Genomic DNA, 22,378 nt, shown 5'->3' on the forward strand with positions numbered 1-22,378 from the left:
TTAGCTTAGGCCATGGTTGCGCTAATGCTTCTGGAGCTTTCTTGGTAAACCAGGAAGGTTCTAACCAGATACATTAAACCTATTCAATTTTTTTAGAAGGTTCACGACTGGCTTTAACATGGGAGATTTCCGAGCATTTCAGTAAGGTTACTGACTTTAATTGGAAAACGTTCCTGGTTTTTGTAAGATATGTTACTGGTTGAAATCGGGCACCATCAGCTGCCTATTATTTTCCAGGAACGTTTCTGAACCTTTTTTACAGTGTAAGGTGTTTTCGTTCTAAATCGATGATTCTTCACAACTTTTTCAAACATTTCACCCATCTTTTTTCATTTTCAAGATACGAATGCTAACGTCCCAATTTAAAACAAGGTTGCACTGTATTTGGTTTTATTCAGCAGAGCATCTCAATTTTACTATAGATGTAAGGTAGGTGCAGGTATTAAGGCCTGTCGGCTAATAAGGGCTAAAACAACAAAAAATACAATTTAAATTGTTCGTATCCACTCAAGGACGCACTCGTAGGTAGCTAACGCTCATGGAGGGAACTTCATTCTGGTAGAAACATGTTGCTCACTTGTTGCGACCAGTGCGACGAGATTCGTTTGTGTGTAGCGGTTGCGCAACACAAATAATAAAAAAATCGTCCCACTGAATTTGAAATATTTTTTGTAATATTACACTTTTAGATATAGTTTTGCGCTCCAGTTTTCTGTTGTCAATGCTTCTATAGATCTTTGATGTCTGAATTATACATATAAACCAATAACTACTTTTGCGTACTTCTTTGTACACGAAGTCAACGGCTAATAACGCCTTCCAAATGAGGTCGCAGGCCTTATTACACTCCTTTGTTCTTGTAACATTGTTTGATAGTTTTACATCTTATTTTAAATATTTCTAAATATATTATGGATGTTTGCAAGTAGTTACGACTACTTACTAATTGGTTCAGTGTTATATTATTACCCCAAGCAGACCTTCTGAAAATTAGGTTTACGGTTTTAATTCGGATAGTGAAAAACACAATGCTGCTCGCTCCATTAAAAAGTACAGCATTTCAGGAGCTTATGCCTACGCCAGAGAAAATTATGACAAAAAAAAGGAAAAAAACAATTGTTATTAGAAAATTTATTAATTATCAGATAACCCCATTCATCAAAGACTTTTTTGACAGAAACAAGAAAAAGAAGAAAATAAAAAAGACGTAATCCCTCAATGAAGAAATGATACTAAAGAAAACGATGCTATATGGTACTGTCACACACTTGTGAGATGATAAGATGAATGACATGAGACTATATCTAAAATGCTACAAGTAGTGTTATAAGGAATGCGCCGGTGCGAAAGTCTATGACAAAGATTTTTTTGAGTGCCCTGACAGTTGTTAAACAAATATTTTTTTGTCATTTTGAAGACTTTATTTATGATTAATGCATATATATTACAATTGATCTCAATTATCATTGTTAGAAGCTTATTTTGATTATTTAAGAGTGTTAAAACGCTTAGACCTTATTATCCTACCATAGTATAATAAGGCTTAATGACAAGGTTTTAAAAAATGTTTCATTTCATGCTTGTTTTCTGCAAAACTGGTGATTTTTTTATAGTTTCATGTAGAAATTTATCTGTATGTTTAATTAATATTACAATTTGTTAATTCGGATACATAGTTTTTATTTTATTTAAAATCTTCCTTAGGTAGGCCTTATTACCCGCACCTAACTTACACCGCTTTTTTTTTTTGAATTTAAGTTATAAGTTGAAGATTTTATTTTCAGGTACTCAACGAGACACTTCAAATACTGGAAAGAAAAAAATATTCCTTTTGTTAAACCTAAGCCAATATTTGGTTCTCTATTTGAAACATTAAGAAAGGTAAGCAATTTTTGTTTGTTTATTTTGTCATGGATTTATTTGAAATATCGCATTACTATAATAAAATGTTCGTAATAATTTTTTATTAAAGACACTTAAAGAAAGTGTATATTCTAGTTATTAAAATATAATTGTGTTGGCCTCTAAATCGTAAGTGACAAAAAAATCAATTCATTTTTTACAGTCACTTCATGTTGTTGAGGTAGAAAGATACATGAAATATGGACTGGTATATGGGTAAGAGTTGCATGCATTACATATAGATATTTGTATTTTCTCTCAAAATGTATTTGCTATCAGTTCCATGAAACAATGCTCATTTTTATCATGCAGACATTTTGAAGGATCACGTCCAGCAATATCTGTAGCTGACCCAGCATTATTAAGAAAGATTTTAGTGACAGACTTCCACGTATTTCCCAACCGCAGAGTAAGTGCTTCATTTTTAAAGATAACATAGTTTTTTAATATATATTTGGGTATTACTTAGGTAGCAATTCTTTTAGCATTACACGAGCATCGTAAGATGTTCTTATGATAAAATGCAAATACATAGACCATTGCACGCCTTTGAGGGGTTTTGAGCAAAAAACAAATTTTTTAAATGAGTTTCTTCAGATGAAGTGTTTCAGGTTTAGCTCTAAGAGTTTAATGTAATATCTTGTGCAATTATTTTTTCCTGATGTGTCTTTACTTTTAATAGCTGATGCTATTTTGTTGTCACACGTAATGTTGAAATAATGATTACACTACTTATACTACTGACAAAGATAAAAAACAAATCCATTAAGTTAAAGTTTAGTAAAGTAAATTATCATTATGTGCTTGATACTGACGATGAAATAAATCATTTAAATTATTTTTAATATTCATAATTATCCAAACAGAATATTCCATTTTAACTTATTTAGCATTTGAGGTAATGTGAAGGAAACAGATGTAAGTGGAAAAATAAAAATTTAGAGTTTACCAATACAAATGGAAGTTGAACTTCTTTGTGTTAGGGTAAGATATAGTTTTTCCTTGGTACTAGCAGACTTGGTAGTTGCTGTTATAAAGCATGACTTAAAAAAACTTTTCAATGAAAGTCTATCTTTAAACACGTTTTACTCAAAACTTGAAGAGGTCCACTTACATCCCTTTGTTTCTCACTGCATCAATTATTTTGTATATTTGTCTTTGGCAATTACCTTGGACTTTTAAATGAAATCCAAAAAAAAAAAAATGCTATTGAAGTTTTAAAATTTAGACAGCTCTGGTGAGAATGGTGGCAAAAATGCAAACATATGTTTCAGAACCCACTATAAAGCAACATTGTCATTGCGCTGTTTTTGGCTGTGAAATGTGTCTCACGTTTTACTAAATCTCGAAATAATTATGCTTTTTTTTCCATCAAAATACAAATAAGAGTTAAAAACAATAGCAAACTTCGTTACCTTTTTACTTCCTTTTACAAAAAAGGAAGTATATAAATTTTCACTCAAAAATCGCCCTTAATTTCCATTTTGCTCACCCCCAAATGAATGTTGAGTTTTTTTTTCGATTCGACCACATGCGGAAAAGTGCCTAAGAATGTATAGACACGCGAAATATCCATTTTGACCATCACCGAGGTAATTACAACGACTTTTCTCGTGACGTCTGTATGTATGTGCGTATGTGTGTATGTGCGTATGTGCGTATGTGCGTATGTGCGTATGTATCTCGCATAACTCAAAAATGGTATGTCCTAGAAAGTTGAAATTTGGTACATAGACTCGTAGTGGGGTCTAGTTGTGCACCTCCCCTTTTGGTTGCTTTCGGATGTTCCTAAGGGGGTCTTTTGCACCTTTTTGGGGGGAAATCATTGTTAATTTCGATGTAAACTCAAGTGGCGTTATAATTTGTCGGACACTTGGCGATATATCGCCAGTCTTTTGGTCGCCAAGTTTTGTCGCCAACTTGGCGACAAATTTGGCGGAGTTTTTTTTTTTTTTTTTGGTTTCAATTTGGCCATTGTTGGTGATATTTAGAGAATAAATATTGAATCACATTAAAATAGCGAATAATGGGGAAATGACATTAAATTGGAGTAAAAGGAAGTCATGTGATGCACACATCAGCTCGTTTTTTACAGTAAAGGATATAAATATTTCGAGATTCAGGGTTATGTACGAGATACTTCTCTGCCAAATACTGCGGAACAAAGCATACGGGCAACAAAAATTTATTAACGTATTTAGAATTCATTCTTCTTAATTTTTGTCAAACAAAAACTGCATATTTCCTGCTTAAAGAGTTTGAATTTTTACAATAATGGGGTTGAGCAACACTAAAAAATTTTGGTTAAGATTAACAGGATTAATTTGTGTAACGTTACACTAATTCTGGAGTAAGTCGTATCACTTTTTAAAAAAAACTCAAATTGTTGGAGGAACTTAAAACTATGGATTGTGTAAAGTCCCACCTGCAGTTAAAATTAGTTTAGAAACTGAGATAGAATTCAAAGCGCAGGCGTAACGATCAACATCGAAGAAATATTCGTACTTATAATTGCTTGTTTGTTTGTTTGTTTGTTTTTTCTGTACATTTAATTTTAGCTCTTCGCAACTGGGGAGCCAGTTCTCGATCGAAATGTTGCGGCGGTGGTTGGGGAAGACTGGAAAAGACTTCGTTCAATTATAACGCCCACATTCACCATAGGGAAAATAAAAAGGGTATTCTTTGTATTCTTTTATATTTTTATGATTATTACTAAAAACAAAATTCATAGTTTTGGTATTAAAATGTATTTTTAAAACTTGGATTTAAAGCAACATATTGTTTTTTTTTTTTTTTTTTGTTATTGTTGTCTGAACTGGCAATTTATAGCATAGTGTGTAAACGTACGAAAGTTCTATTCAGAAAGGTATAAATATTGCAAATATGTACACATTATTAACTTTTTAAAATAAGTAAACAATATTGCTTTAAAAATATAAACTGTTTCTTTCTTTCTTTTTTTTTTCTGGTTTTGGTTTACGATAAATAATTCAGTTTAAGAATATTCGATTATGTTTTTTCAGTTAACCTTTTTCATTGAATTTAACTACTTTTTCTATAACTTCTCGTTTTTGAGTTTTCTGAAATTCTTATAAGCGAATAGCATGTTGAGGATATTTTCATCACATATTAAAAAATAAACTGATACTGTAATGGAAAGTTATAACAAGTTCTCAATGCAAATTAAATGCTCATTTCCCTAAATATCAAATAATTTTGTTTTGTAAAATTTGAGTGATATTATTTTGCTAATAGAAAATGTATATTACAATCAATATATTTTTTGAGTACAAAAATATCTGCATGACTTTATGAAAAATAATATTTCTGAAAAGTTAAGCATTTAAACTTTGGAATTTTTTAGAAACATGAAAGCTACTTTATTGAAAGATCAAAAAATTAAGCTAATTTACAAGAGCTTCCCTAATCAAAGAAAAAAAAACTTATTTTCATATTTTAAACGAACCTTATATAAATGTGCTTTAAGTTGTGTAAGATTACAGAACATGATTTTAATCATAATTTTGTGGTATAAAACATACATTAATTTTTAAATAAAAAATGTTGGTTTCTTGAAAACGATGATAGCATGTATTTCTTTATGATGAAAATTTCCTAATTTCCCTAATTTAAACATTAAATTCAAATGTTGAGCAATAAATGAGTTACAATAAAATACTTCTTTCAGATGATGTCGATTTTTAAAGAATGCTCTCAAGTTTGCGTGGATAATTTTATGGAATACGCAAAATCGGGAAAATCAGCAGATACAAAAATGTAAGTTTACATGAAAAAATACTTTTACATAAGCATTGGGAAAAAGTCGCCTATGACGTTACTTCCCAATATGAGGTATTAATGTTTTTAAATATATGCATCCGACATCTTTATAGAATGTTGAAAATAGTTTTCTAAGATTAGTTGCTACAGTGCTGGCCAAATTATTAGACTAAAGAGTTATTTTTTGTTTTTTGTACACTATTTGTACTAAAATACTATTTATTTTACTGTTAAAGTACAGTACATACTGTACACTGATTATTACGTTATTTTGCAAGTGGCAGCACTGTGTGCTTTGTTTATGTTCTTTGTTTATCTACTTACCAGGAACATAATCTCAATCAGCTTAAACAGTTCACTAGTTCCTTTTATTAGTGTGTTCTGTTATATTTAAAGTTAAGTTTAGATAATTAGTGAGTATGTGTATATGAGTATATATAATAGTGAGTATAAACAATTTTTTACCTCCTTTTTTAAAAAGTTAAGAAATGGTGTAAACCTTGTGAAAAGTAGCCAAAAAGACTTAAAATGCTCATCAAGAATAAGAGAATGCATACTAAATATTAAATAATTATTCACTGTTCGTTAATGTGTCTATAGTTATGTAATCAATAAAGAATTTGCTTTTAAAACAGTCTTAGTCTAATAATTCGGCCAGCACTGTATGTGTTGTGACAGGAAAGAGGGATTTCTTTTAAGGCGATTTGCAGCGTCATATTTAATCCGAAATATTTGGTTTCACTTAGTAAATAATTAATTTAAGGTAAGCGCACCAGTTGTGGCAGGTGTTTAGTAGTGCTTCAGTAGTAGCCGCTTCAAGGTTTATATTTGATAAAAAAGGATTCCATGTTTCTCAATGGATTCAAACGTGCAGAAGGTAATACCTCCTACACGTTTGATGTACTTTTGAGTCCATTGGGATACATGGAATCCTATTTATTCAAAGATAAACTAAGGAAATTCAAATGTAAAATAAGGAATGAATCTATTCGAAGGCAATTACAGATATTCAGCCTTAATGAAAAAAATACGGAATTTCGTAACGATTGGAAAAACCATGTTCAACGTATGGCCATATTTCCAAGAGCTGCCTTTTAATACGGATCAAGGGGCAAACGAGACCGTGGTAGGCCCAGGAAGCGGTGGGGCGACCAAGAAGCCGGAACAGACTATATGCCTAGTCCTTGAAGAAGAAGAAGAAGATAAATTTTGAAGTGGCCACTACTGAAGATATAAGGTAACTTGTATGGTTACCTTATATCTTACATTCTTACACTTATGGAATGAGCTTAATACAGAAAAGAAATCGTTTTTCTTCCTTTCTTTTTTTTCTTTTGTTTCTCAAAGATTTTCTTCGAGTTATTACAATGAATAACAATTATGTGTATTGTGTATTTGTAGTTTTTTTGAGGCTCTTTCAATGGATGTTATTGCTAGTTCTGCTTTCTCTACGAAAATAGATTCTCAAAAGGACCCGAACAATAAGTTTGTCTCCTCAGCAAGGCAACTGTTCAAAACCTTTTTCGGATGGAGATTTATCCTTCTTCGTAAGAATTTGTTCTTATTATTAGTTTACAACGATAGAAAATTAGTTTTATCTATAGATCTGTAGGTCACCTAACATTTAAATGATGTTTCAAAATGCAATTCTAATAGGGAGAATATGATAATAAACACATTCCGCACACGGTAAATTACAAAATTTGGCACTTTTGGGAAATGCATTTCGATTTGAATTTAAAACAAATTTAGCTATGAAAACAAAGAAAAACACGTTGTGAGGTTTACTATATCACGCCCCACCCTGGCAATTTTTCTAAAATGTATATAGATGAAATTATTTAACTTAGAGGGGGCAAGGTATTATCGCACAGTTATAAAATACTTTAAAATCATACTATTGGTCAAAAAATACTTTACTTGTTGTCTTTACATGTTATGATAACTTTTACGCAGCATTAGCTTTGTCATTTGAAATTTGAATGCAATTGTATGTTACAAGGAACCACACAAAACAAGTCGTGGTTAGAATTTGAAAACACAAGATAAAACTGTGAACGCGCTTGAACTTGCTAATAGGCATGAGTAAAAGGTCACATTTCCTACCGAATCCAAGTTATTTTGTTTCGCGTGCTTATAACAGTTTCATTAGAAATAAATTGAGATTAATATAATAATATGTTCGTATTCTTCAGTAAGCTGATAAATCTTTCAGAAACTTTTATGCATGCGTTATGTGTGCGTGCGTGTGTGTTTCTCGTGATCCTCTTGTAATATATATGTTACATTCACTGAAAAAGAAATGTAGTAGGCACTTTATCTCGTAATACGCATCAAAGTCTATTGTTTTACAATTTCAAATAATAAAGGAAAGAAAAAAACACGTAACAAAAATTTCCCAGTAAACCCTTAAATTAAACTATTTTATGCTTACATTATTACGCCGTTATTGAATAATTTTGAAACAAAACATAACGTCCATGAAAAAAAAGAGTTATTTTTACAACAGATGATCATTATATAGATCTGGGATGTTCTAAGAGATCTGACATCTAAGATGTCCTGAATCTATAGATGGAATAACAGATATTAGGTAAACCATCTGCTTTATATTTTATTTTACGAATGAAAATATACGTTATATGTCCTAAAACTAGTATCAAAAAGAAAAATGTAATTTATGCATAAAAATCAACTAGTTGTTTCGCCATGTAAATCACTTAAGAATTGTCCATAAATAATGTCACACTCTAAAAACAAATTTAGACCTTTCCTCCCTTTATCACAAAGTGTCACACTTCACCATGTCCCCTCTTCTTCTCTTGTCTAATGTCACTCTATTATATAAACATATAAAACATGTGGGACATTACACTTCTTGTTCCCTCCCCCCTCCTTCTTGCACAAAATGTCACAGTTTCAGGAAATCTTTCCCCTCTTTGAAGCGTGATCATTTGTGAATCTTCCTTTATGATAATATGAAACATTTTAGTGTCATAAATGCTTCTGTGAGCAAATATTTGATATCCATCTGTCGCTCGAAATTGTGAACGCCAAATGCAAAATATATCAGCAAGAAATGTTTTAAATTGTTGTTAAAGAATGTGCACCTTTTTTAAAAATAAAAATGCGTGTTGTTTTTATTTACAACACGATAACTTAAAAATTGAATTTAAAATATTAGACTATAACTAGTAAACGCATTTATGATAGCTGGAAAAAAAGGTCCAGATACTGCTAAAATTAGAATGGATTTTAGTGAAAAGTTATTTTAAAACTCAGAATATAAATTTTAAAGTTACTATAGCTTGGGCTTGGCATAATATATACACACAAACCCTACACTCACGCCTACACACATGACTAGACACATACGTCTACACACATGACTATACACACACGGCAACACACATACGTGCACTTTCGCACACACACGTACGTCTACTCTAACACACACGCACACACTCGCCTACATACACACACGACTGCAAACGCACAGGCACACACACGCCTACATGCACACACGCCTACATGCACATACGACTTCATACAGACACACACACGACTTCATACAGACACACACACGGCTTCATACAGACACACACACGACTTCATACAGACACACACACGACTTCATACAGACACACACACGACTTCATACAGACACACACACACGACTACGTGCCCACACATACACTCGCGGTGGCGAAAAACATAAATTCAATTCTAGATGCCTCACATTCATTTTTTTTCCTTTCAATTCACTTTGGCATGAACTGTTTTCTGGAATCAATAATTTTCTAATTGTCTGATTACTCATAATTATATTACATTTCTAAAGTAAACGTTATAGATCTGTTGAGATAATAACCTTTAAAGAAGAGAACTCTTGATTTTCTTAAATATTATGTATCTAAAAATGTCTAATGTCATGTTTTAATATATATATATATATATATATATATATATATATATATATATATATATATATATATATAATGTGTGTGTGTGTGTGTGTGATTGAATTTTGATAATACTATGTTGAAATCAATCTTTAATAAATTTTATTTCTTTTAGTCATGTATCCGCAATTGTTAAAGCTTGCACAACTAAGTGCTTTTCCTTTGAAAGAGGTATACTTCTTTAAAGATATGGCGTTGAAAATAATAGAAGAGCGTACAAGGACAGGACAGGTGATGTATGCTTACTTAGTTCTAGGCTAATAACACTAAAAATCAGTCTTTGATCTGTAACTTTTTCTGACTAACTTATGACCTTTAAATATAAAACTGATCTCAGTTTTAGCCTTTTACGTCGCGTTTTTAAGCTTCATAGTAATCAAAGTGATCTATAGGAAATTTTCGAAAGAAAAGGAAGCAAAATGCAACTTTAAAATAAACATCTGTTGCATGGGTCATTTTCTCTAAACTGATCAATTCTAGACATGAAAATTTAAATAAAAAAAAAATCCTTGAAAAACTTTTTTTTTATTGCATCTAGATAATCTTTCTATCAATAAAAGAGACAGCAAAAAATATCTTTAACTTTTAGTACTGCAAAACTGGTTTTTAAATTTTATGTCGACAGGGGAAGGACTTCCTGTTACAGGGGAATGACAACCTGTTGCAGAGGCATGACAATCTGATGCTGGGGAATAACAATTAAGCATTGCAATAACAAATACACAATAACTTCATGATTTCAACATTCATTAATTAAAACAATAAATAAGGTGCAGAGTTTAAAACGTCTTAAGATGAAAAATCTTTATAATAGAACTCATTTTCTCGTGACCGTGTTTCATAGGGTATTGGATAGAGTTTCCAATCCCGAAATCCCGCAGGATTTTGCTCTCAATCCCGCACATTTTTTTTCATTCAACCGTTTTCCAACTTTTGCAGCTATTAAAACGACTATTTTTACAAGCATAATCTAAAACTTGAATCTTCTTCCTCGTATATCTGCAAGAAGAGCAAGAAAAACTTTCTCATATGACCAACGATGGATTTACCATTTAAGAACACAGCAAAAATAGAGTATATTTTTCTAAAAATTCATTGGTATTCTCATTTCATTATTCAGTTTTCTTTACGTTCAGCAATTGAGAAAATGGGTATTACTAATGAGCATTTTTGAAAACCGTCACGAAAATTTAAAATCCAGTAAATTACACTTTAGAAAAAAAAAGATAATGTGCATTACATGTTCCAAAGCCCGCTGGAGTGGCCTGAATGCAATGTTGGAGCACTTCTGTAAACTTTAGTAATGCGCTCAAAATCTTTAAGTTACAAAAAGTGCAGTCCAGAGAAGAAAACAATGAAAAATCTGACATTATTTTTACATTCGGCATGACTTTAAAAGTGGCGACAGAAACTTGTATGAAACACAGGATGACTCGCATGACAGTGCAGTAAGTTAAGCTGCTCATGTTTTTGAATTCCTCTTAAAAGTGAGAGGTAAAATTCGCGAAGTTATCCAAACTCTTTTACAGAGACTGCGACTTGGTGAAATGGTGAAATCAAGCAGTATTCACCCCTTGCTGTAATGAATCAAAATCACTGATACAATGACCGATGTTAAATGAAGCAACAAGGGTTATTATCAATGCAAGTAAAATTGGATACAGCAAAACAAATATCCAACATACATCGTTTTTGTCCGAAATTTTCAGTTTTTGAGCAAAAACCCAGCAAAGAAAAAATATCTATTTCAGAATTCATGCAAGAAGTTAACACGGATCTTTTCTAAGTGTCCACAATTATTTAATTTCAGTAAAAGCAATTGCAGTGGAGCCACAGCAAGTGTTTTATCAAGTGCAATAATTTTAGAGTAAAAATCCTTTACCATCCCATACGATCGACACACTTTTGCTTAGCAAACGATGATTTCTACTCTTGGTAGTGATTCACAATTGCTATAATACGAATTTCAAAAATACTATTAATTAAAGTAATAAAAGCAGTCCTTCCTAAAAAGCACAACCTTTTTTATTCGACATAAAAATTTAATTTTTAGAAGAATAAAGTCAATCCTGCGGGATCCTGCGGGATTGGCTCCTTACAATCCCGAAATCCCGCGGGACTGAATTCGGCGCGGGATTGGAAACCCTAATATTGGGGCGAAATTTTGTATTTTATGTCTTCTTTCTTATATAAGCAAATATCACCATAGGCTGGCTACTTGTGAAATTAAGTATATCAGATTCACTCCATCCCATCAATCTCATATTCCCCATTGCCTGTTGATTGTATTACTTTTCCCGTATATAACTCTCTATCATAACTCACACTGACCCAGTCCCCTGCTTTTAGCTGTTCTGGAACAATAAAGTATCCTATCATAAGTATAAGCAAATAAAGTTGCACTTACAGAAATACTTTTCCTTCTAAAATTTGGCTTTATGGGTTTTTGACTGCAAGACAAGGACAATTGGTAAACTTTCATAATTCCTGGAAAGGGTTCATCAATTTAAGACAAGCGTTTATCCGTATTTTCAAATTATTAGAGTTCACAGTTTCAATAAAACTCTTTTTACTTCCGACTTTAAGATCTTCAAAAATTTTTGAAAATTGTCTAAGTCTTTTCCTTGAAACACTGAACCCTCACCACTTCGTTTCATTACTGCGGGCACCTAATAAACCAACTCCATCTAGTGCTCCTCTATACCGTAGCCTGCTTCCGTGAAACTCCAGGTAAATTCTTTGACGGTGTAGGAAACTCTCTTTCAAAATCTTTCGAATGTTGTCAAATATAGTTATATTTCTGTATTGAGTTGTAGGACTGTAACTTAAACCATGAGATGTAGTAATATCAGAATATTCTTGAAGATGTTTTTTACTTCATTTTACAAAAGAAGAATTGTGTTCGCGAAAAAATGTTCACTCAAAAAGCGACCTTAATTTCCATTTTGCTCATCCCTGAATGAATATTGAGTTTTTTTTCCGCGACTGGAAAATACGTGGATAAGTAAGTGCCTAAGAACGTATACACACGCGAAAAATCCATTTTCACACTCAATTACAACGAGTTTTCTCGTGACGTCTGTGTGTCCGTATGTTTGTATATGCGTGTGTGCGGATGTGCGTATAGGCGTATGTATGTTACATAACTCAAGAATGGTACGTCGAAGAAAGTTGAAATTTGGTACGTAGACTCCTAGTGGGGTCTAGTTGTGCACCTTTCCTTTTGGTTGCATTCGGGTGTTTCTAAAGGGGTCTTTTGCCTCTTTTCGGGGGAAATCATTTTTAATTTCGATGTAAACTCAAAGTGGTGCTAGAACTTGGCGGACACTTGGCGATATATCGCCAGACTTTTGGTCGCCATGTTTTGTCACCAACTTGGCAACAAATTTGGCGATTTCTTTTTAAAATCTATTTTTAATTTGGCCACTGTTGGTGATATTTAGAAAGTAAACTATTGAATCACATTAAAATTGCCAATAATGGGGAAATGATATCAAATTGGAGTAAAAGAAAGTCATTTGGATGCACACATCAGCTCGTTTTTAATTAGTATTATTAGTTCACCATCTTTTCCTTTGCATTCTCTTATCTCTGGCTGTTAATTTTTATACTGTTTATTTTTCCCATTAAGTTCATCTTTAAATACTTAGGACGCTCTGCCTTTTTCGGTTTGGCTGCCAAAACAGGATCAGACTTTGTTTTCTCCAGTCTTCTCATTTTATTTTCTCCTTTTTAATTGAGAATATCCAATTTTTTGCTCTCACTTATTTATTTCTTGGGTGGGGAGGGGGGAGGCATTATGCATTTGAAGAAAGGGAAATGCATAGGAAATGCAAACTGCAATATATATTTACAGATTGTAAATATTCTCATCCCTAGTAATAACAAATCATTCCACTGTCCAATATGAGACAAGGGAATAACCACAGGGGAATGACAAAAAGTAAGGAAAGCTTGTCTCTATTCATAACCACATGCATCACAATTATTTACTTCTAAGTTATCTTGGAAAACTCAATTAAAATAGATTTAAGCATTGTTTTAGTATTTTTGTAAAATATTTAAGCTAATAAAAATTACAGGGTAATGACAATGAATAAAAACTATTTACCAAGATTTTAAAATAAATCATTATTCTTGACATGTCCATGTTGATTTTGAAAACATGAAAAGGTTCAAGATGGCTTCCCTAGAAGTGTTTCCAGCTATATAAAAGTGTTTTAGCTAATAAAAGTGATGCCCGTGATTATTAAAATATATTTTTTTTTGTGACGACAGGGTAATGATGGCAACACCAAAGGACAATTTTATATTTCTTCTAATAATGAAACAAATAATGATATTTACTCGTGTGTTAGTTTTTTAGGCTTGTATGACTGTTTTTAATAACTGAAACCTCAAAAAAAAAAAAAAAAATGAAATTATTGTTGTTAACTAAGTTTCTGGAAGCTGTTTTTGTACAAATTTAGAGGTAGGAACACACAGGGGAATGACATTTATTTGAGAAATAAATTATTTTAAGTGGCGCATATTTATGCAAAATATTTTTTAACCTATAAAAAGACGAAAGGGTATGTAATTGAAATATTTTGGCATTTATTTGGTTTTTCAAAAAGCTTAAGTGTACAATTTTTCCGAGGGACCAAAAAATCGTCGTTTAGAGAAAATGACCCACATGCATTATGCACAAGACAATACAAAAAAAAAATGTGTGCTACTCATAAACGCGGAATTAGTATACATTTCTCACTGAAAATTATTTTCTGCCGTGATAGTAAAGTTAATTAAAACTTGAAACAAATAATAATATATAATCATATTTTGTAAAGAAATTAATTTCAGTTTTAAAAGTTTTATGACTGCTAGTAGAAGAGCAGTAGGACGTCCTGTAGAACGCGCTCTCCCAAAGAAAATGGTTTGTTTGTTGTTAGTTTACTGTAGTGTATGTCAGGTGGGTGAAATAGGGTAGCAATGATGAAAAGGCTACATTCTCATAAGGCTGTCGAGAAAAACCCTGACGTGGTAAAAGAAAAGTAACTACATCTCTGAATTCAGTTTGCCTATTTTACTTAAAAGCAGTGAAAAAAAGAAAAAAAAACCAATTTTAACAGAAATAGTGCTACAAAATGTTGAACAGCGTAATAATTTGGAAATGTTTGCTACAGTGTCCGCAAAATTATTTGAAAATTTCTGTCAAACTTTTGGTAAACGTTCTGTAATATCGATTACAAAAATAAACTTACACACATAAAAATATATATTTATTCTTATGAAAATTAATTTACAAATGAGGAATAATAAAATCGTGCAGTTTATGGTATTTTTCCTATATGACAGGTACGAAATGATTTCCTTCAGTTGCTCTTGGATACTGCAAAAGAAACTCAAGATGAAGAGACTCATGAACCAGATGAACTAACGGAAAATTATTGTACTGCAGAGTCTAATGGAAAAGTTTATAAGACTACAAACAAGCAGAGTAAGTCGATGATTATAAAGTTGAAACACTAACTTATAATGTTCAATATTAAAATTTTGTTTCAATTACTTAGGATTTTTAGGGTTCACAGAAAGTTATTCAAAACCAATATTATTCATATACTTCTTCATAGTATAATCATTGACGTACTAAAATATTTAAAAAAAATGTTTTACATGCTCATGGTTTTTTTTTAATAGGAGTAATTGAAAATGAAATCACAAATGCCAAATAGTACGTATATTCTATATACAGTAAAACCTATCTACAACAGTACTGTTGGGACTGAAAAAATATCGTAATAGATAGGTTATCGTTATATACAGTTTGATTATTCATGCTGACATTTTGCTGGGGCCAAAAAATATTGATCTAGACAGGTTATCGTTATAGACAGTATCGTTACACACAGGTTTCACTGTATTCTGTTTCCAGTTAAAATATATTTAATAAACTATTACTTGCAGATTCTGCAGCAAGTTCAAACCAATGACAAGTCCGCCATCTTGGGGCTAAACGATGCTTTCTTCCTATGTCTACTTTGGTGAAGAAACGTGTTTTGTATCTTAATTGTGAATTAACATGGAATGTATGCGAAACCACAATCAAGAAGAAAACACGCTACTTTACCATCGGAGTCATAGAAAGAAATCATCGTTTAGCCCCAAGATGGCGGACCTATCAGTACTTATTCTACGATTCAGGGTTTCAATAATTATAACTATATGAAAAACTAAAACAAAAAATATTGAAATATTATTAAAATAAAGGAGTTTTAAGCAACTCAAATATCAGAAAACTTGTCGAAAGTGACTGATTTTTATAAATATTGTCTACTAACATTAGTAATAGGGGTCAAAATGAACTTAAACACTTTTCAAAAGAAAAAACGAGGCAGAGAACAATCAAATTTAACAGCTAGAAGCATCAATATCATTAGTACTATAAATAGAATCTCATGTAGGGGATCTTACGGCAAGGTGAAATAGCAGGTCAAAGTGAAAAGGTGAAACATTTACTCTGCACTAAGCGCCACCTATCTGGTAAAATTTTCACAATATAGCTGCCGTTGCACTGGTAGTCAATTCCATTCAGGAAGGAAAAATACCGCCGAATAATAAAGCATAAGACATTCTTATTGTAATATTTGTTGTAAGTCAAAAATTATTTTTGATATTATAAAACTATAAAGTTCATGTTATTAACATTTTAAATATTAATTGTGACCTTCTAATATGCAATTCAATATTTTTTTAGCTTATTTGTATTTTAAATTTTTTACTTAAGTAGTCGAGTTTATGTGTGGCAAAGTGGATGGGGCAAAGTGAAATAGCTTATTTCGCTTACTCACTCAATCATTTAGTAAAAGACTTACGAATTCATTTGTTAATTAATTCATTTACGTTCCTTCATTTAGTAATTCACTTATTAATTTATTCATTCACTTGTTTTGTTGTTCATTCACTCTTTTACTCACTTATTTATTTTTCTTCATGCATTAATTAATTAATTTAATTATTATTTTATCTTTATATTTTCTTTGCATTTATTCACTCAAAATTTTATTTACAAATTTATTTTATCAAAAATACTTTTTATAATCAAATAAAAAATATTTCATTACAAAAATAATTCTTTTTTCACTTTGTCCCATAAAAAAAAGTGAAAATTTTCCACTTTTTTTTAAGGTTCCAAATTATTGCCAAATAATAATAATAATAATCATAATAATAATAATAATAATAATAATAATAGTAATAATAATAATAATGTTTCAAAGAAAGTTTTATTTCAAATAAAATGTTCTTTCTTTTTGTAATGTAATTTTCAAAGCAAATTTATGATTTGCTCATTTTGGAAAAGGTCAATCATCTTAGCCATTTCACTTTGCCCCACATTCCGCTACTAATAGTTATGCATAAATAAATAAATAAATTTGTAGTAACTGTCTTTACCATTATTTTAAAACCATATTCTACCATTCCAGAGCTTTCAAACATTGAAGTAGTGGCACAATGTGTTTTGTTTTTCTTTGCTGGGTTTGACGCTGCAGCTTCAGCTTTGTCCTTTGTCTTTTATCAGCTGGCTCTTAACCCAAACGTTCAGGAGAGACTGATCACCGAACTTGAAGAAGTTCTCACATTTTCTGATGTAAGTAATGTTTTACTTGTAGTAAATGTTTCCTTGATTTATCAAGTTCAAAAATGTAACTAAGGCACATATAACTCCAAAAAATAAATAAATAGAACAAAATACAACCTATCTTGTACAGATGCATCACAAAGAATGCATTACGAAATTTTTGTTTGATATGATAGGCACTTGTTGTTATTTGTGTTTCAAAAATAGTTATCAAAATACTACTGAATGCACTTTGCTGTAACTTATGGTGCATAAAAAGCTTAATTGAGCCTTTTTGTGGCTTGAAAAAATTAAAAGAAAAAAATACTGCAATTTTTACTGTGTGGTTTACTCTTGAATGAATCATTACTCTACTAAAATGTTTTCGTTACATTCAACATATTATCTTATTATTTTGATTATTTAAGAACCGGTCAAATGTTTTGAACATTGTGCTATAAAAATAGATTAAAACTGCCAGTCTACAACAATTCCGTTTTTCATTTTAGCAATGAGTTAGAGCATGAAAGTAATGGGAAAATTTACTGTTTAAAAACCACTGCGACGTGTATACCAGACAAATTCAGGGTGTCTGGTTTGAAACAATAATAGTCTTAAAAATATTCACATTTTTAATTATTCTTAGAGCTCCACCTTGAAGAGACTTTTATTCATTTCTTTATTTAATGTAAAGTATCATTTTCTGCTGCAGTTATATAAAATGGTTCATTACAAATGATATTATTTACTTGTGTAGAAAAAAAAAACCAGTTTACAAAATATGAGGCTCGTTTTCTCTCTTTTTTTTTTTGTGCTCAGTAAAATTAAGATTCTAAGGCATCGCACTTCCAAGCCCTTTTGAGTGGCATAGCTTGCTTCAAATAACTTTTATTGCATTATATTTTAGTGATTTTAACTTTATAACTCTTAATGGTTTCTTCTGTATTTGTAATAGGGAAAAATAATTTTATATGGCTCATAGAATGCATACTTATATGCAATTGACCATAAAAACAACCTTAAAATTTCAAAAACATCAATAAAAGATGAAGACACATATTCGCGGGCTCGTCAAAATTGAAAAGCCGTCAGTGGATAAACAATTTTATCTTTAACACTAAAACATGTTAGTGTAAATCTTGTTGTATTATATTCTGCATTGTTAACGTGGTTTTTAATATTTTAATCTAAAATCTATCCTATTTCCCACCTTTTTTTAGGGTAATTTGACGTATGAAGCTATACAAAAATTGAAAACTTTTGATAATGTCATCTCAGAAACTTTGCGAATGTACTCCCCAGCTGTGAGGTATAAACAATTTTATAGTTTTTCGGTTTACTGATCTTTATATAAAATAATTATTGTCATCTTTTCTTTGATGTAAGGTAAACAATTTTAGTTTCCCCGTTTAGTGACCTTTATATGAAAAAAAATTTCATCATATGTTTTTAATAAACAACAGTTTTCCAAAAATATAAGTTTTGTCTAAATCTTTTAACAGTGCTAAATTATCTCAGATTTTATGAATAAAACTACATCGTTTTCCTAAAAATAAATAAACAGAACATTATAAATAAATTGGTGATTTTTTAAAAATGTTACGCTTTATTAAAGAAAATTTACTTTTTATATATTTTCAGTTAATTTTTAGTTTTCTGTAAGGCGCGTTTTTTAACAAAACTATTTCCGTTGTTTACTAAGAAATCATTTTGTTTACAATTATAACTTTTTTCAAAGCAAATTAAGAACTTGAATGAAGCAATTCTGCTACACTGTACGATAAAAAATAATACATATTTTTTATGTTATCCATTTGACTTATTACTGAAAATTTAAAAAAAAAGCTCCTATTACTTTAAGGGAGAAAATGCAACATCGTCGTACTTAATTTTGAAAGTGATTCTGTTGCGTGTAAAATTATATACAAATGAAACCAGTCGAGGTTAAACATCGTGCTGGTATACTTGACCAGTTTCACCCTGGACCCTGGAGACCCTTTGAATCATGGCGATCCATATTTTTTTTTCTGAAAGATGTGGTTTTGTTCATAACTCACCTAGTGTAATACATATTACTGTATTAGGATTAGCATTATGGCACAAAGAAAGGGCTCTGAGGGTTTGAATCCCAGGTTAACTGGTTTTGCGGTGGAATGAATTTTCTTTTGAATGCAATTTCTAGAGTAAAGATACGAAAACCATATTGATTTGTAGGGAAACCCGGGCAACGTGAATACCTTATGCTTTTCTTGATTATTGTCGTTTGGTTATAACTGGGGAAAGTAAAACAAATGTTTATAACTAGTCTTCATTTAATAAACTTACGTAATACAATAACGATTTTCCTTTTAATATTAATTAAACTATTAGATATAAGACCAGTTTTCAACAATGGCATGAATATCCACTTTGTCCGACACCGCGGGTAAAATGGATTCGTACTAAGACAAAGCGAACAACAACATTATTTTTCATGAAAGTAAACATTAAAAACAAAATAACCGCCGAAAGGTAAAGAAATGCAATATTCATTTACATTGCATTCCTTTACCTTTCGGTGGGAATTCGGTGGTAATTTCGGTCAATATTCACAAACATTTTTTTACCTACAATGCTCATTTATTGTAGTTATTACAAAAAAAGAAATTGAACTTAAACGTAAAATAATCATCGACAATTAAAGGAACATATTAAAAAAAATTCTACAATACTAATTATTGCAGTTATTGTTATAACAAACAAAGAAATTAAATAAAAAAAATTAACATTCAAAATTATTCGAGCATATTAAAAAAAACATTTTTCTGCTACAATACTAATCATTGTGGTTATCACAAACAAAATCATCACCATTTTCGAATGCTAAACACTCTTCATGACACCACTGAGTACAAATACGACATTGAATCCAGTTTTCCATTGGCTGATCATCTTCTTCAATGTAAATTTCATCACAGAAAATGACCTTCCATCATCAGATTACTTTTCATCTGGCTTCTTATTATTCTCTTTTGCATCTTATGTTTAGTGGCAGAGAATTTTAGTTTACAGTCTTTTTGGTAGTAGTCTTTTTAACAGTCTTTTGAGAAGCTTTATTCGAAATATCATTTAGTGACTTCATGACAGTCTTTCTTGCTTTTTCAAATTTTTGTTTCTGATCTTCCTTTACCGGAGCACTTGTCAGGAGTGTAGATCGTTGTAGTTTTCGTTTACGTGTTGCTATTGATTTAGCAGACTGAGGAATAGGTCGTAAAACTGAAAGACCAGGTTTGGGTGAAGCGGAGGGAACAATTGCCTTGGACGTCTTTTGTTGTTTCAGACCCCATGGGTGTATAAGCACGGTCTTCAATGGTAGCATTGTCTTGAGATCTTAAAATTGAAGGACTTCCAGGTTCGGATGAAGTGACTAGTGATGACCGGGCAAAGTAAATATGGTATCCCCTTTGCCCAATCTGCTTTGCCCTTCAGGTACATTTATGAGATTAATCCAAATTACTAAAAAACCAGAGTGTCTAAACTCGTCATCTACGGATAGTTGAAAGCTACATAACCATGCATCAAATCCTACTCATAACAAAGAACCTGTCACAAATAGTGTTGAAGTTATAAACGAAAAACTTACCTCTGCAAAATATTATTATTTCCCAAAAACATACTCTGTCCGCTCACTGGCGCCGCGCGACGCGAACTCGTCCCAACGTGTTTGCCGCACACGGATCGGCAACAGATGATCTTTGCTATGACAACACGTCTACCGGCCAACGAACAATTTGGGAATTATAGACAATATTCGCTTTACCCGTGGTATCCACTTTACACGAGTTTCCCCTACAAGTGATGATAGTGTTTGAACATAATGTGTTAGTAATAATGAAGTCGTACGTATCTTTTACTTGTCTACTTTGCAGCTAGTTTCATGTGAATGTATTTAAAGCTATTACTTTCACATGTAGTAGCCTGCTTAAATAATTTGCTGATGTTAATGTTAAACTTGGGCATACCAGACATATCCTCATTTACTTACTAAAACTTTGATTTTAGTAGTTGGCATATCATACATACAAGTTTCATCAGCTATAATACTTTTGTAGTAAAATTTGCATTCTAACTATTTTTAAATTTTTTTTTCAGATTAGAACGAACAGCAAATGAAGATTATGATTTGGGATACAAGGGAATTAAGTTGAAGAAGAATATGATTGTTACCATTCCTATTTTTGCAATTCATATGGATCCTAAAAATTATCCCGAGCCTGAGAAGTTTAATCCAGATCGGTAAATAAAACATGTTTTTCTTACATGAAAAATATGAGTTGCAATACTTTTCCGTTAAAGTGAAAAATTTTACCAAATCTCAACGTCAACTACGATATTTACCCCAAATATTTGCACTAATTATTGTCATTTAAACTACTCTAAACGATTGCGATACCGTAGACATTTGACAGTTTTTCAGAAGGTTATGGTATAAAATGACGTTAAATACGAAAACAGAAAAGTGACCTTTTAGTATTCAACGAAATTTGATGATCTTGCTATATATATATATATATATATATATATATATATATATATATATATATATATATATATATATATATATTACAGAATTTGTTTAGACATTTTTATGATGTTTTTTTTCCTCTTTCCAGATCAACGTGTTTCGCTTAAAATCCATTCAGAATCGATAAAAAATCTAGTTTATAATGATCACTTTCTAAACTACAATTTGCCTATGTACCCTCATAAAATTAGCATTTTCCTCAGTACCCCATGAGGTGAGCATCTGCTGTCAATCAGAACAGAGCGTTTAACATGAAGTTCAAAGGACTGGAGTAGCTGTGAGCGGAAAAGTTGTCTACTCATAATGCTGTGAAGAGTAAAATTTCAATTCGACCAGAAAATATCTTTTTCCTCTGACGGATAGATAAAAATTTCAAATTTTGACGCTTTTTTCTCGCTTTTCGAATCGACATGTTGCGTTTAAAAGCAGTGTAGAACCGATGTAAGAGCTAGTTTATAATAATCACTTTCTTATTTACAATTTATCCATGTACCTACATAAATTAGCATTTTTCTCATTATCCATCGAGGTGATTATCGGTAGTCCGTCTAAGGGCTGTTTAACCTTTAA

The 22,378-nt window shown here is 31.3% G+C and overlaps 1 protein-coding gene across 1 annotated transcript in view; it reads left to right on the forward strand.

Moving 5' to 3' along the window:
* The window catches only part of LOC129223056 (uncharacterized), a 79,126-nt gene that overhangs the window by 51,333 nt on the left and 5,415 nt on the right, over nucleotides 1-22,378 (forward strand). Inside the window, exons 5-15 of the mRNA XM_054857621.1 lie at nucleotides 1,785-1,881; nucleotides 2,066-2,118; nucleotides 2,215-2,311; nucleotides 4,461-4,577; nucleotides 5,591-5,679; nucleotides 7,084-7,229; nucleotides 9,760-9,875; nucleotides 14,982-15,123; nucleotides 17,111-17,274; nucleotides 18,465-18,553; nucleotides 21,376-21,519. Coding sequence (XP_054713596.1) covers nucleotides 1,785-1,881; nucleotides 2,066-2,118; nucleotides 2,215-2,311; nucleotides 4,461-4,577; nucleotides 5,591-5,679; nucleotides 7,084-7,229; nucleotides 9,760-9,875; nucleotides 14,982-15,123; nucleotides 17,111-17,274; nucleotides 18,465-18,553; nucleotides 21,376-21,519 — 1,254 coding nt within the window. The remainder of the gene's footprint in view (nucleotides 1-1,784; nucleotides 1,882-2,065; nucleotides 2,119-2,214; nucleotides 2,312-4,460; nucleotides 4,578-5,590; nucleotides 5,680-7,083; nucleotides 7,230-9,759; nucleotides 9,876-14,981; nucleotides 15,124-17,110; nucleotides 17,275-18,464; nucleotides 18,554-21,375; nucleotides 21,520-22,378) is intronic.

The sequence above is a fragment of the Uloborus diversus genome, chromosome 5, assembly GCF_026930045.1.
Source record: "Uloborus diversus isolate 005 chromosome 5, Udiv.v.3.1, whole genome shotgun sequence".
NCBI lineage: Eukaryota > Metazoa > Arthropoda > Arachnida > Araneae > Uloboridae > Uloborus > Uloborus diversus.